Here is a 16572-nt window from a genome sequence, read left to right as displayed (position 1 = left end):
ATTCGCAAGAGAAACGTATACGCAAGTACTAGATCTAACAGAAAAGTTACAAGTTTATTGGTTAATAGCCATACGATAGCCAATAAACTTCCAACTTTTCTGTAAGATCAGAATTTGCGAATACGTTTCTCTTGCAAATGAATTCAAGAATAGAGCCCCTGGGGCTCGATTCTTGAATTCATTTGCAAGAGAAACGTATTCGCAAATTCTGTTCTTACAGAAAAGTTGAAAATTTATTGGCTATCGTATGGCTTTTAACCAATAAACTTGCAACTTTTCTGTTAGAGCGGGTATTTGCGCATACGTTTTCTTGCGAATGAATTCAAAAATCGAGCCCCTGGGGCTCTATTCTTGAATTCATTCGCAAGAGAAACGTATTCGCAAATTCTGATCTTACAGAAAAGTTGGAAATTTATTGGTTATCGTATGGCTATTAACCAATAAACTTACAACTTTCTGTTAGAGCGAGTATTTGCGTATACGTTTCTCTTGCGAATAAATTCAAGAATAGAGCCCCTGGGCCCCGATTCTTGAATTCATTCGCAAGAGAAACGTATTCGCAAATTCTGTTCTTACAGAAAAGTTGAAAATTTATTGGCTATCGTATGGCCTTCAACCAATAAACTTGCAACTTTTCTGTTAGAGCGGGTATTTGCGCATACGTTTTCTTGCGAATGAATTCAAGAATCGAGCCCCTGGGGCCCGATTCTTGAAATCATTCGCAAGAGAAACGTATACGCAAATACTCGCTCTAACAGAAAGTTGTAAGTTTATTGGTTAATAGCCATACGATAGCCAATAAATTTCTAACTTTTCTGTAAGAACAGAATTTGCGAATACGTTTCTCTTGCGAATAAATTCAAGAATTGAGCCCCTGGGGCTCTATTCTTGAATTTATTCGCAAGAGAAACGTATACGCAAATACTCGCTCTAACAGAAAGTTGTAAGTTTATTGGTTAATAGCCATACGATAACCAATAAATTTCCAACTTTTCTGTAAGATCAGAATTTGCGAATACGTTTCTCTTGCGAATGAATTCAAGAATAGAGCCCCTGATCCGCATCTGCTGAACGCGCCTATTCAGCTCATTATAATTAGACTGGTCACGAAAGAACTACTTTTAATTGGTCCGCCATTTTTCAGCTATTCTCAAATGAAAGAAAAAAGATAACAAAAGAGATAAGAAAAAGATAGAAGAGAAAGAAAATAAGTAAGAACTTTCTCTCTTGCTTCTTCTTTTGACGAAACCACGTCGTCCGTGGTCGTGGTCGTGGCCACTGGCCAGTCTCCAACTCTCCACTCCACCAGTCTCTATAGGGGTGCGTTTTTAAATTCGCAACGGATGCACTGGAGTGTTTTTCTATCTTTGTTCAACTTTCCGTAAGTAACAAAGATGGAATGACATTCTGGTGTATCTGGCTGCATCCGTTGCGAATTTAAGAACGCACCCTAGGTGTTTTACGTGTGACGTATGTTACATAACAAATGGAGTGAACCTAACCTTGATACGAGGTCCACGCCAATTCCACGGCCGACCAATGCGGCTTGTAAATCGTAAGAGACTTTCTTTCTCTCAATCGTTTTAACTTTATCTTGCTGCTTTTGCTCCCTGAAACTTTGTTCTTTTTCCTTCCCGTGCAGCTTTTAAAGAGACGTGACTTGGCTCTGCTTGGCTCAGTTATTCTACCTTCTCGAGTAAAATTTTTCCTTCCTAGAGGAAGGACAACACGAAGTTCAAACTCAAATCATTAGATGTCTTAAAAACATATTTTGCAAAGCCGTCTTTAATGCGGGGTCTACAATGGCAGCAGGAGTAATGGAGTAGGAGTAAAAAATAAGAAATATGAAATGTGAGATTTGCCCATTTTGTTTACTCCCGGTTTTTAATTGGTCAATTGTTACTCTTACTCCCTACTCCATTACTCCTGCTGCCATTGTAGACCTCGCATAAGACCTAATTTTGAATTTTGTGTTTTCTGAAATTTAGGGACAGAGAGTGGTAGTTTTCTCAGCGATGAAACGCAGTTGTACACTTTGTTCATAAACATCGACTTGTAGCGGAAATGCTATTTTTTTATTTTACCGTCAAAAATTTAATCCATGTAATGTTGGTATCTATTGACTTGGCAACTAGAACATAGAAGTCACAGTAACAACGATCATAAGGATACCATTTGTCAATGATTTCATAAGAATATCAAATGATTATATCCTGGGGCTCGATTCTTGAATTCATTTGCAAGAGAAACGTATTCGCAAATTCTGTTCTTACAGAAAAGTTGAAAATTTATTGGCTATTGTATGGTTTTTAACCAATAAACTTGCAACTTTTCTGTTAGAACGGGTATTTGCGCATATGTTTTCTTGCGAATGAATTCAAGAATGGAGCCCCTGATGTTATTATGACTTTGCATTCAATGCGAATACAAAACGAGACAACACGGTTGTTGAACATGGCATTTTAGCTGTAAATGATTGTGTTAACTTGTGTCATAGTTTAGAAGCACTGGGTACACTGTGTCGCCTATGTACATTGGAAAAAGCATTTGATATTACCAATCTTCTGCTATTTGTTTATTTAATACTACTAAAGAATGACCTCTCAAATGTTTTCAGTTTGATGGAGTCTGTTAGTTTTAAAACTATTACAACTTTGATCAAGCGGAACTTGGTCAGTGTAATATTCCCCACGGTGGCAGTGGTCTCGATCTACGCGGATCTTAGGCGCACAGCCAACTGGAAGCGTCAACTTGCAGAGAAGCAGGAGCAACAACAGCAGCAGCAGAACAAGTGAAGTAAAACCAGAGAAAGTCATGACAGTGAAGTTGTCGCATAAGCACATTTGGAAGATGTACTGGACGCTCATCTTTCCCTTTGCTGGCTTCATGATTGGTTATAAGATAGACAGGATGGAGACAGAAAGAATGACAATGTTCAGGGACAAATCAGCGTTGTATGGTAGAGAGTTAAAGCCTGGGGAACCACCTTCCTGGCCGTACTAAACTATACCTTGTTATATAAATCATTAAACCTTAAGAAATTGCAGAAACAATTAGTCTTTATGTAAGTTAACAAATAAATATGTTTGAATCAGAATTACTGGAGTTGTAAGATATCTCAATGAACATGTATGTAGTTTAAATTAAATGACACATATACGTGTTCAACTTGGAAATATACACAGAAAAATATCATTCTGTTACTAATTATAAGGACTTAATTACTCAAATACATTAATAGAGATTTTTATTACAAGTTCGAATAATTTAAAAATCAAATATATATTTAATTTTGTCACTATAAGCCAACACTAGATGTTTACATGTTAATTTAGTATTTTAAACTTACAAATACCAGCACATGCGAACTGTACGCCAAAATTGTCAGTCTTGAAATACAGTTGGAATGCGTAACATTACAAATTAAATTAATTAGAGATTAATATTTTTGATGCTAACAATCTTCTATAAGATTCTTTCTCTTGAAGAAAAAATGGTAAAAAAATTATTGCAAAAAATAACACCTCAGCCAGGATTGATCGGATTAATTACTCAATTTGTTTTTCTTCTTTTAAATATAATAACTTATTGACTTTAATAAAAAACATTTTTTTGCTAGCAGTTTTAAATATTTACCACAAATTTTAGAAAAACTTATCAACATGTATGCTCAAAAAAAGAATTTATGTTCTGAAGAATATTGTATATTTTATTTCTCAAAGAATATTATAAAATTTTATTTTTCAAAGAAAACTCAGATTAATATAGTAAATTGAATTTTAACTTAATATTCTTAATTAAATTTACAAAGATTCAGAGTATATTTTGAATAAATTAGATATGTATGATAAACTTATAAGAGAAATATTTAATACTCAAATATAATATGAATTTTTCTCTGTGTATAGTTATCTAGCATGATTTTTACATTTTAGCAACGAAAAAATCGGATTTAATCTTACAGACAGCTAAAAATCACTCCAGGTGAGTGTTTATGCAATTAAAATTGGATGGGTGTATCTGGATTATACATATAATCTGTTTCTTTATTGGTAACAATATGATATAATTCAATAATTATATACAGAATTGCATTGCGTCTTTATTACTCGATGATCGCTCATGAATGCAATTTCGTAATGAAAAGATAGTAAATTTCGCATAACAGATTCGAGATATATATACGAACTTGCAACTGTACATTAAATTTACATTATATATATATATATATATATATATATATATATATATATATGTATATATATATTATGTACAACTGAGATCATTAGGAATAATATAAATTTGAAATAATATATAAACTTATATAAACTTAAAATAATAAGAGGAAAACTAATCTTCAAGTTATTAGATTCTCGTTTTAGACTGTATTGATTACTATAAATCAAAAAGTATCGAAATCTTACAGTCATTTAAAAGATATCTCACATTGAGAAAAAAGTTGTTAACTAAATTTTTCAGCTTGATTAACTTTTTTTAAGTATTTATGTATTTGAATTAAATATATAAATATTTTAATTAAAGAAATTTTCTATATGACAAAGTGTGGCTGAGCAAAAATTGCACAAATCTGTGATTGTTTATGATGACAATTTGCCTTATATTTGTCTTCAATAATTTTGAATATATCAACATTGAAGAAACATAACAGACAATAATGTATATATGTATACACACACACACACACACACGTATTGATACATATATATATGTATATATATTGCTGTCAGTTTGACAGCAAGATAGTATCAAAATCTCGCGTTGTCAGCAATCGTATAACAGCATTATATGATCCTATAAATTATTATTATTACTATTATTATTATTATTATTATTATTATTATTATTATTATTATTATTATTATTATTATTATTATTATTATAGCACAATGATAACAGCATAAATTTTAAAGTTAGTGATAATTTTAAAGTTGCTGGCATGTTGCTGGTAAATTACTACTCGAACTGTTATATTGTGAAGACATTAATTTGCTAACAAAAGTGACTATAATTTTAATAATAATATATATTATTGCAATTCCTGATAATAATATAGACACATTGCTTTGAATATCTAGGTTAATCAAGTCAACAATTTTCTTTTTCAATATGTTAAAGATTGTACCTAGACACAGACATGTCACACTGGACATGCAAACATTTATTTTTTGTGATACCATTGTAATAGCATAAAATTACAATATCTATTTGGGTCATTGCTTTAATAATAAATGGTTTAATTGTGTTCTGCTCTTGGCAAAGCAGTATAATTGTTACAATTTTTATAGCATCAGAAGATCTCTTTTATTTGCTAACACATTCATGTTATATAAAGAGGTATTTTGTGTATATGTTATTTCCAGTCTTCAAATTTTATCACTACAAACAATATACTGAAATTTGAGTATTTCGAGACATTTCTAAAAGTTATCTAAAATTTTTGAAAATATCCAGATAGTCAAATATCTTGATGTTACAGTTATGTTGCCAACAATTGTGCAACTAATTTAGACAAACTTGGAACAAGGTGAGACAGCATTATGTCTGTTGAGTTGAACTCATATGAATTCTATTTTTAACAATGGTAAATTGATAGCAATGTGTCAGCATCAATTTGTTATCAATCATTTGCTGTTGCCATGTTGCTGTTATATCGCAAACAATATAATGTATCATTATTGCTGACTGTTTTCTTTTTTAAATGTCCTCAACCGATTGCATGTATAAGTAATCATGTTGCTGAATTCGTAATGTGTTTTATTTTGATGTTGACAAATGTATAGCAAATCTATAACAACACATGCAATGCATTAGTTTGCTCAAAATGCTACATCATGCTTGGTTATCTAGGTATTGAAAATATCTGCAGAATTTCTAAAAGATACTTATAAACAATTGAAAAACGTCTTAAAAGATATCTTTAAAATATTTGTTATTAAAATATGCCTTTTAAAATTCTACAAAATATCTTTAAAATAGATATTTGAAAATACAGAGAGAATTGTATCTCTCAGAATTTACCTTCAAAATTATGATAGTCATAGAACAGCATAGACTTCAAAGAATTTTACTATAATTTTAGTATAATTTATTATAATTTAATAAAATGTATCATAATGTTTATAAAATTTCACTAAAATTATAAGTAATTAGTAAAATATAGTCATAATCATAATAAATTATAGTAAGTTTAATAAAATTTTACTAAAATTATAGTAGAATTTTTCGAAGTCCATGTTGTCCTGTGTAACTACTATAATTTTGAAACTAAATTCTAAAAGAACATTCTTTTTATATATACAAGAGACATTTTTTTATCTAGGAACGAAACAGAAAGAATTTTTTTGACTTTGTAGTCGGCTTGGCTTTTGGTTTGGCAGTTAGCTTGGAAGCCAACTTGATGTTCTTCACTCCAATTTTCTCTGCGTTGTAGCGCGAATTGTATGCGGCATTTTCCTTATTCTCAGCCGGTTGTTTCATCAATACCGATTCACACACCTGATGTTTATTCTGCTGCGTCTCGCTAGTCCAGGAGATTGGTCGATCCTTGGAAATGTTAACTGAATTTCGATGATTATATCTCTCGCCGGTTTCCAGATTGAGATATGAGGACAATCTTTCTTCGTTGTCGGAATTACGTTGCGTAATCGTGCCTGAAATAGCACTTGGAATACAATCCACGAGTCCATAGTCTTGGAACCTTGCCTCTTTCTCTTGCAAAGCGCATATATTGTCGCTGACTTTTTGAAAGATCTTCTCTTCCTCAATTATGTACTCAGATTTCTCCTCGGTTACTCTCTGCAGCATCCCTACAGTGTCTACCCGGTGCCTGGACCATCGTTCGCTTGCCGATCTTGTGAACACGGAAGGCTTCTGGTATTGCGTCGGGTTGAACAACACTGATGTCTGTTTATTAGGCGAATCTATGCTAGCAGCCGACAACGTCGAGTTCAGATCGTCGTAAATTTTCTTCGGTCGTTCTCTGCTCCTTACGGTACCATACAAATGGGTCTTCGAAAAAGATTTTCTCGACGAGAAACTCGAACGCGTCGAACGTATTAGTTTTTTATTAGTAGATTCCTTTCTCTGGCATGAATTGATGATGGATGGATTGACGATAGATGGTTTAATAACAGATGGATTAACGATAGGTGGATTGACGATAGGCGGAATAATGATAGGTGGATTGACAATAGATGACGAATTGATGATAGGATTTTTTGGAATCTCTGCTTTTTTCAATATCTCTGCTTTTCTCGCAATCTCTTCTTGTCTTGGAATTTCTACTTTTTTTGAAATCTCTTCTTTTCTTGGCATTTCCACTTTTTTCGGAATCTCTTCTTTCTTTTGAATCTCCGCTCGTCTCGGAATCTCTTCTTTCCTTGGCATTTCCGCTTTCCTCGAAATCTCTTCTTTCCTTTGAATCTCCACTCGTCTCGGAATCTCTTCTTTCTTCGAAATCTCCATCTTCTTCAGAACATCTTTTTTACTTGGTATCTTTTCCTCTGTGAATGTAGTCGACTTCTCGACGTCGTCTGATAAAATTCGTGCCACTTCCTCCAACCTCTTCCCAACGACTAACGTATCTTTTTGGTATTTGAGTTGTTCGTTCAGGATCTCTACCTGCTTCATTTTATCATTGAGCATTCTCTCCGTGATCCTTAACTCCTTCTCTTTTCTAAACAGTTCCCGTTCCCTCTTCTGTAGGTTCGTCTCCCGTTCCCGCAGGATAGTCTCGCGATGCCTAAGAATCTCAATCTTTTGCAACCAATTCTCCCGGAAGATTTCCTCGCTGACTTCCTCGGGTGACTGAATCGACGCGGTGCAACCGTTCTTGTAACCGTGATAGCAGAAGTCATTCAGCTTGGTGTTTATGGAATTCTCGCTCCTCTCGTCGATTGATATCAGACTGTTGACCCTGCTGAATTGTCTCGCGGGATATAACGCCTCCTGCGGCCCAACTGACGCCTGAAACTCTGGTTTCTGTACACGCTCTTTAGAACAGCAGAAATTCATGTCATTGTAGTATTTAACAATATCATCGTCGAGGCATTCATCAAGTAGAATGTCATTCTCATTCGTTATGTCTTTCACGATTTTTACGCCAATCAACTTGCTATTCTCGGTGGAGAATCTGGCGAGTTCTTCGTATTTATTATCCGAAGTGAACGACGCATCTTTCTCGTTATTGTTGTTCTCAAATATGCTTTCGCTCGTGAATTGATTCGCAAGTGTGAGATCGTCGAGCTTATTAATCATTGATAAGTTCTCCGTCTCGGGTACGATGTATGTCTCGACCCTGTACAGGATTGGTTTCATGGCTGATATTGACTGATACATTTTAATATCTCTTAAACTCTCTGCCGGAAGTAGGTCAAAAATTGTTACGTCAAACAACCATTTCTGCAAATAACACAAATATCATTTATTTATTAGACATTCTGCATAACACAGATAAATTATTTACTTTATTAGATATTATTTATTAAAAATGCATGTACTTATAAATTATAAATTTATAAAAAAGTAAAAAATTAAAAATTTGCAATATTGTGTGCCAATTGCAATAAACAATTGTATTAATATAATGGTAAATGGATATTTGAAAATTTTTAATTGTTTTTTATTTATAAATTTTATTTAAATCTTTAAATTTTTCTCTGAATACAAACACATTCATATTAACAAAATTCATAAAGTGTAATTATTTATAGAATATCTATGTTTGTGTGTTTAATTTATATATTTTAAATATTTACAATTTTATTTTTTTGTAAATATAAAAATACTTTTTAGAATTTAATATTTTATTATAAATCAAGTTTATATATATGAAGTAATGAAGAAATATACTGATTTTGTAAGAATGTATCTTTTTCTTTTGTAGTTTCTTTTACATGGATAAATTATTTATTTGAGAAATAAATTAGTAAGTTAGAATTTGTGTTTTTAAAAAAATAACTAGTTAAACTTGTCTAAATTTAACTAACAAGGGAGGTTAGGTAACTAGAAACTTTTGAATACAAGTAGTTCATGCATAACACAAAACTATTTTTTGTTTACGCTAAATTTTGATTTAAAGTAGTAAAATCATTCTTTGAAAAAAATGGCATTTTTTTCTAGAATAATTGTCAACCGAAATTATCGAAAAAAAGTTGCATTTCTTTTTTCTGTTTACAAAGCTACATCTAAATAAATATTAAAATTAAAATTCATACTTTCCGAAAAATTTTTTCAATATTTTTCACAGTTCAATAATTATTTCGCAAAAAAATCTACATTTTCTTTTCAAAGCGTAAAGTTATCCCTTCAAACTGTAATTTGACACAAATAAGAAAAAAATTAATAATTAATTTAGTTTTGCGGATAAACTACGTACTTTACTTGCATACAAAGTTTTAGAATTTTCTGAATTTCCAGATATCTAATCTTCCTTGTAAATTAAGTTAAAAATTATTAACTTTTTAACTTTATTGTATAAATTTAATTTTTTAATTAATTATTATCTAAACTTGGTTTTTTAATTATAAATGTTTAAATATTTATGTAAAAAGTGCTTAAAATACATAACTATTACAATTGAGCATTATAATTAAAAAAGATAGTGTTCTTCGAAATGTCATTAGTTTAAATTTTGTAATTTTTAATGTTTAAATATACATAAAACGTACTATGAATTAAATCGAATTGTTCGGACAGTTTAAATCTCAAGATCAAATGTCAAATAGTTTAAATTATTTGAATTTATTTTAGTTTCAAAAGTTTAAATTTATTAAGATCAAATCTTAATTTTTTGACATATCGATGTAAAAAAGGAAAAACTGCTCTTTCCTAACGCATACTGCATTTCCAATTTTCTTTACTGTTTTTTACTGTTCTGATTCGTCCAAAATATTCGTACTGAATGCTTTTTTTTTTATTTCAAACTATTAAAAAAATGAACATGCATATTAATTTTTTTAACTCTAATAAACAATGCCGAAAGAACGTAAATTTAATTGTTATAATTAAAACAAGAAAGTTTCCACTGAAATTTTGTTCTTGATTTTGTAGTTTTAAATATTTAAATATTCATGTGAGAAGGAAATCTAAACATTTATAATTAAAAAACAAAACCTTAATCGTAATTTTGTTAATCTTGGTTTCCGTTTTATTTTATCATCCAGAGAATCACTTCTTAAATTTTCTCTGATCTCTTACATAACGCTCTGCACATTAAAAAAATGTATCAATTGTGATAATTATTGAAATTGTGTGATTGAACATCAGAATTCTAAATTGAATTAAATTAAGTCCAAAAATTACGTAACACGTGTTGGTTCATATACATTTTTGGTTTGTTTATTTACATTTTTAACACTATCTAATGCTAAATAATTTAGGAGACACGTATAAAATTATTAGATATGTTTGAATTAATATTTTATCTAAATATTAAAAGAAATACACTGCACCACACACACACACACACACACACACATACACACATAATTTAAATTTTCATGTATTAATTAAAATAAATCCACAAAAATATCCACATAATCCACATAAATCACAAATTTCTAAAATCTTTGTGTAATCTATTTTAAAATAATGTAACAAATAATGTTTTTTTTTTCTTGAAAAACGCTTTAGCGCGAAAAATTATAGACAAACGAGAAAAGAGTATTATAAATTTTTTCTTTAAAAATGTATAATTTGGAAGCAATCATAATAGTACGTGCATATGTACACATATGATGTCAATTATTGAATTGCGATTGCTGCTACGTACCAGGACTGTCCGAGAAATAAGATATCGTAAAAAAAAAATTCGATACTCTATAAATCCGAGTGTAATCTTCGGGAGATGTGAGTGGTGTGGCATTCGTATTTAAACTGAGCTTTCACTTAACGTTCGCCCGAAGCGTTGTCCTCAGGTATACGGCTCCTCTGTTCCTTCGTTCCGTTCGCCGGTAGGATATACTATCTGCGACGTGATTTGCTGAGTCTGGTTTTAAATCCCACGCTGGACATCAACAGTCCAGTGAGCATACTTTTGATGTTCTACCTGCGTTTCATACATATTCTTTGGATTTATCCTTGAAGAAAGAAACAGAAAAGGCAAGACAGGAACAATAACAATGGCAGTTAAACATCTGTTTAAATAGAAAGATTTATGATATATGTAATCTATTTATGTCAAAATATTGAAGACAATTTACAAAGACTATATTCAAGTAAAACTGAAATTTGCTACAGGTTGTGTGTACACAGATTGAAAGATATAACATAAAATAACGATAGTCTATAATTATTTTCAAGATATCACTTATCTTTTATTTAAATTGAAATAATGTTAATTGCAAAAATAGTAATATTAAGTATGGACATGGAATAATATGACTTTGTCTTATAATTTAATGGATTTTATTTCTCAATTTTAGCGAAAACTGCTAATTTTCAAGATTTTGTTTTTTTTAAGGATACATAATAATAAAAACTATAATAATTATATCAATAACTTTTTGGAAAGATTGACTTATTTTTATTTATTTTAATTATAGATATGCTAATATTGAATTTTTTTGTAAATATTATGCAATATCCTGTTACAAAATTTTTGATCAGGAAAATTTTTTATATAAAAATATGTAAAATATATATGTATAAAATTCTAGTCCATATATGTTTATATTAGTTTTTTTTTAATAAAATTTATATTTACTAATAGTCATACTAAAAAGATAAAAACTAATTAAAAAGATAATTTTCGCATTGTTTCTTTTACAAAAAGTTAAGTATGAAAAAATGAGAAAAAATTGCCTATGTGTAATTATATATATTTATGATTTATAATGGAATACATATGAATATGTGATTACCCAGATAGCACAGAGAGTTCAAAAAGAACTCAATTGTATGTCACCAATTATGCATTCTTTTTGAGATGCAAAAAGAATTATTTTCATAAAAATATAATAAAAATAATTCTTTTTGCATCTTAAAAAGAATTCATAATTGGTGACATACAATTGAGTTCTTTTTGAACTCTCTGTGCTATCTGGGTATATACGGATAATTTATTTTAATCTTATTTTTTAGCTATTATTTTTATACCAAACAAAAATTTTACAAAAAAAGAAACTAGTATGATATAAAATGGGTCTTGGTCAGATGTAAACTGTAAAATATTAAAGTAAAATATTATTGTTAAAGTAAATTTATGTTTACCAATTATGAGTTATAAGTTATAGAATAGGAGCCCATAATGAAATTTTTTATTGAAAAAGGCTAAAACAGAAAAGAAAAGAAAATAGTTTACAGTACTACTTTGGAGCTAAATTTTATAAACATTTGTTTATATACATTTTATGTTGCAAAAATATTAATTCTCACAAAATATAAAACAATATTATAAAAATTGTTATAACATTTGATAGAAGACAATTTCTATAAGTTCACATTAATGTTTTTAACAAAAAATGAGATAATTTAATATTGCCAGTAATTATATATAGCCAAGGAATGAGCAGATTAACAGTCGACAAAGTGGCAATATTTTATTGTAAATTACAGTCTCACAACATTTTGACCATAGAATTTGGTCCTTCTCAAGTAAAATTCAGTTTGTTACAAAGATAAATTATTCGCAGGACAACAATCGTTCATAAGTCCGTACCAATTAACGAATTCATAAAAGTTATGTCTTATTGTCAATAAAGAACACATGCATGAATAAGTTATTAAGTAGTTAAGTCAGTAAAATAATTTAAAAAGATGTTACAGAGATATAATTTAAAAAGCATTAATAAAGTCAACAGAAAAACTGAACTTAATTAATGTTTTCAATTTTTCAAAAATCTTTTTTTATCTTTTGTTTAAGAAATACTCAAACAGCTAGCACAATATCTAAAATAGATTTTTAGATAGTTTTTAAAAATATGACTAAAATATCTTTAACATATATGTTTTATATTCCAATTAACTAGGGTTGGGCAAGTTAATATATTTTTTAAACTAAATTAAATTAAAATTAATTTAGTTAAGTTAAAAGTTACATAAATAAAATACTAACTCACAATCAGTTAAAGTTACGTTAAAATTAATTTAACACGAGTTAAAGTAAATAATTACTGGCAATTTTGAGAAGCTTTATTTATATTAAATTAAAAAGCAATATAATTTATTTAATTCAGATTACCGACATAATTACAGTATCATAAAATATATTTAATATTTTATTTGTAAATTAAGTTATAATGTTATATGAAATAACAAAAAAGCAGTTGTTTTCATGTAGGAATGTATTTTTATTTTATAATTTTTTTCTTTTACTCAGATAAAATTGTTAATTTAAGAAAAAAGTTAATAATTAAATTGAAGTTTATACGTTTCAAAAATAACTAGTGAAAGTGAAAAATTAAATCATTAAATTAAAATTAACTAAATTAAATTAAAAGTTATTAATTTTTTAACTTTATTATTAACTTTCAACTTTTTAACTAGTTTACTACCTAACCCAGATAGCACAACGAATTCGAAAAGAATTCTTTTTAAACACCAAAATTTTGAAATGAAGTCTTTTTCTAACCCATTTTTGCACCAAAAGGATTCTTAAGAGTTCAAAAAAAGTTCTTTTGTATGTCACCAATTCTGAGTCCCTTTTGTAATGCATATAAAGTTCATTTTATATTGTATAAGAATTCACTAGAATATTAAAATTATTTTTAAATAGTATTTTAATGGAACTTTTCGAGATACTTTTTTAAATTTATTATGATTTCTTTTATAGTGCAAAAAGGAATTTCTTTGGATGTAAAAAAAAGGATAATAAAGGATTTTTTGAAATATGAGAAATGTTCTTCATTTAAAAATATACTGCCACAAAAATAAAGAATTTAGTATATTATTATTATAAGTAAGAAACTCTCTTATTGTTACTACATGTATAAATTATGTATAAAATTTTCTCATATTTTGTTGCAATATATTATTGAATTAACATTTCCTAATTTTATATAAATATAATGTACTTTTTAATAATTTTTTTACAAATTTTTTATTAAACGCGTTATTATATGTTCATTATAATAAAAAAAAATTTATTTAGTTATATATCAAATTTACGACAAATAACAAAGAGATATATATTTTTATGTTCCTTTTTAATAAAATAAAAAAATGTCTTATAAAATTTTTTTGCTTTGTCAAAGAAAAATTAAAAAGACACTTATATTTGTTATATCTTTTTAAAGTATTACGGCTCTTTATAAGAATTTTTATATTGACTAAATTATATAAATTCATAATAAATTTGTATGTGGTATTTTTTTTAACTAATTTCAAACAATTATGTGAATTCATAACAAATTTAATTGAATTCCTTTTTAACTTACTTTGACTAAATTATGTGAATTCATAACGAATTTGAATATTGAATTCCTTTTTAACTCATTTTGACTAAATTATGTGAATTCATAACAAATTTAAATATGGTACTCTTCTTGAACTCATTTCGAACAGATTACGTAAATTCTTAAAGAATTAAAAAAGGTGAATTCTTTTTGAACTTAGAAGAATTATCTGTGCTATCTGGGAACCCTGCAATTAACATACTGTACTGTCTGGCTATTAAAAATGAAAAACAAATAGTATGTTAGTGACCTTCCTTTGTAAATCTGGGCAGGCTTTTTTTTAATTTTTAATTTAATTAGATTAATTTAGAGTTTTTTATTTAATTTAATTTTCTTGAACCGATATTTTATATGTAAATTATTATCTTATTTATTATTACACAGTAAACAAGATATCACTATAACAACGTTATTACAATTTTATGATATTTTATAACATGTTTTTAAATATGTAGTTTTTATATAATATTTTATTATAAAATATATTTCAGTAAAAAAAATATTTTTACAGTGTGATTGTAATGTTACGTCATAAAGTAATAATTTAAAAATATTTATAAAATGTTATATCATAATATTCATAATTAAAATTCACAATGAAATCGAAGTTTTAAAAGATTGATTTAATATGTTTCTTGCGTATACCTATAATATATAGGTAGTGCTGAGTGGTACTGCAAGGGTAGAATTAGAAATTATTAAAAAAAGAACAGTAAGAAAGTGTATTTAAAGTTTAAAATTGTTCGCGCAATGACATTCGAATTGTTTTTTCGGCAAACTGTTGATTATTAACTTTCCAGATTTTATGACTAGAATTGATTCTAGTAGATTGTACTGCGCTAGTACAAAAACAGTAAAAAATAAGTGCCAGCTAGAGAAAGTTATAGTGATTCGAAAATGATTTCGGAAACTTCCAGATGGCGGTAGGAGCGGCCGAGCGATTCCTTCAAGTAACTTTCAACTAGAGATTATTTCCCGAGAACGATTTTCAATTGAAGGTGCAATTGGTATATATTATATATATAATAGTGTGGGAAATATCACTGATATTTTATGAACTCTAGAAAGTACCACGTACCTTACGTGTTTATAGTCGGCGTTCCTCACGATTGCACGTGCATATCAACGAAAACCACATATTACACACATTTAAGCCAGTAATGTAACTACCAAAAAAACATTTTTGTTTTGTAAATATTTTTATTTTCAAAATGTTAAACGTTGAAATAAGATTATACGGTAATAAATAAATGCAATTTGCTTATATAAAAAATTTTATATAAATTTATAAATAAATACAATATATTCTCATTATTTAATAAATTTTATGAGTCAAGAGGAAGAAATATCAAACAGAAAATAACAATTAAGAAAATTAGAATCCTTTAATGTTAATGTTATATATTATTGAAACAATCATTTGTGATGACTATAATATTGAAACAAAAATATATTTTGTCAAATTTAAGATTTTATTTTCAAACATAATGTAAGTAAAGGCGCGGAGATCATAACTGTAATTATAAAAATTATAATTATAAAAATTCAATTAAACTTTGTAGTTACGGTTAATAAAGAAGTTAAATTATATATAGTTAAAAAAGAATGTGAAATTATATATTTATAATCACATATACTTATATTAAATAACCATTGACAAACTAGCATTTAATTAAGTTATTTAGTTGAGAAATATTCTTATTTATACAATAAAAGCAATTCCATTATAAAGATAATCGTAAGATTCATTAAGTATAGTATATTATATTACGTTCAATCACGAGCAAACCTATGTTTTGAAACTTATTGAAAACGTATTGCAAACCTCTCTGCAATTTACTGTATGCATACAGCACTGTACTAAGAGATTGGTTTTTGAATATTCATAGTCGAATCTTATTTCAAAATGATCTTAAGTATATAATATCTTAAGATGCTAATTTGTTAATTTTAAATTGTGATTGATGACATCTTAAGACAATCGTAAAGTATATAAAACTCGACTATGGATACTGGCCTAAATTTATTATTACGTTTCGAGAGACGGGACGCTCCTGGCCCACCATTGGCATTGATACGGCACTTCGTGCCACGTCATATCCGCCATCTTTGACATCCGTCGAGTCGATGACCATCTTGCACTTTCGCTTCGTCCCGC

At 28.4% G+C, this 16572-nt stretch overlaps 1 protein-coding gene across 3 annotated transcripts; it reads right to left on the bottom strand.

Annotated features, from left to right (window-relative positions):
- Positions 1 to 1563: 1563 nt before the first annotated feature.
- LOC105833528 lies at positions 1564 to 16270 on the bottom strand. 3 transcript variants are annotated; one of them, XM_012675327.3, is made up of 3 exons: positions 10793 to 11490; positions 6517 to 8421; positions 1564 to 1712 (listed from the first exon to the last, which is right to left on the bottom strand). In XM_012675327.3, the coding sequence occupies exons 1-3, from the start codon at positions 10883 to 10885 to the stop codon at positions 1680 to 1682; spliced, it is 2031 nt and encodes a 676-aa protein (XP_012530781.2). In that variant the 5' UTR covers positions 10886 to 11490; the 3' UTR covers positions 1564 to 1679. The 3 variants fall into 3 exon arrangements, with proteins under 3 accessions (XP_012530781.2, XP_036151219.1, XP_036151218.1); XM_036295326.1 differs by lacking the exon at positions 1564 to 1712 and adding an exon at positions 15493 to 16270 and having other exon boundaries at positions 6166 to 8421; positions 10793 to 11068; XM_036295325.1 differs by lacking the exon at positions 1564 to 1712 and having other exon boundaries at positions 6166 to 8421.
- Positions 16271 to 16572: the final 302 nt, after the last annotated feature.

This window comes from Monomorium pharaonis, chromosome 1 (genome assembly GCF_013373865.1).
Source record: "Monomorium pharaonis isolate MP-MQ-018 chromosome 1, ASM1337386v2, whole genome shotgun sequence".
Taxonomy (NCBI): domain Eukaryota; kingdom Metazoa; phylum Arthropoda; class Insecta; order Hymenoptera; family Formicidae; genus Monomorium; species Monomorium pharaonis.
The sequence above is the reverse complement of the archived record's forward strand: the minus strand, read 5'-3'. Positions and strand labels throughout refer to the sequence as shown.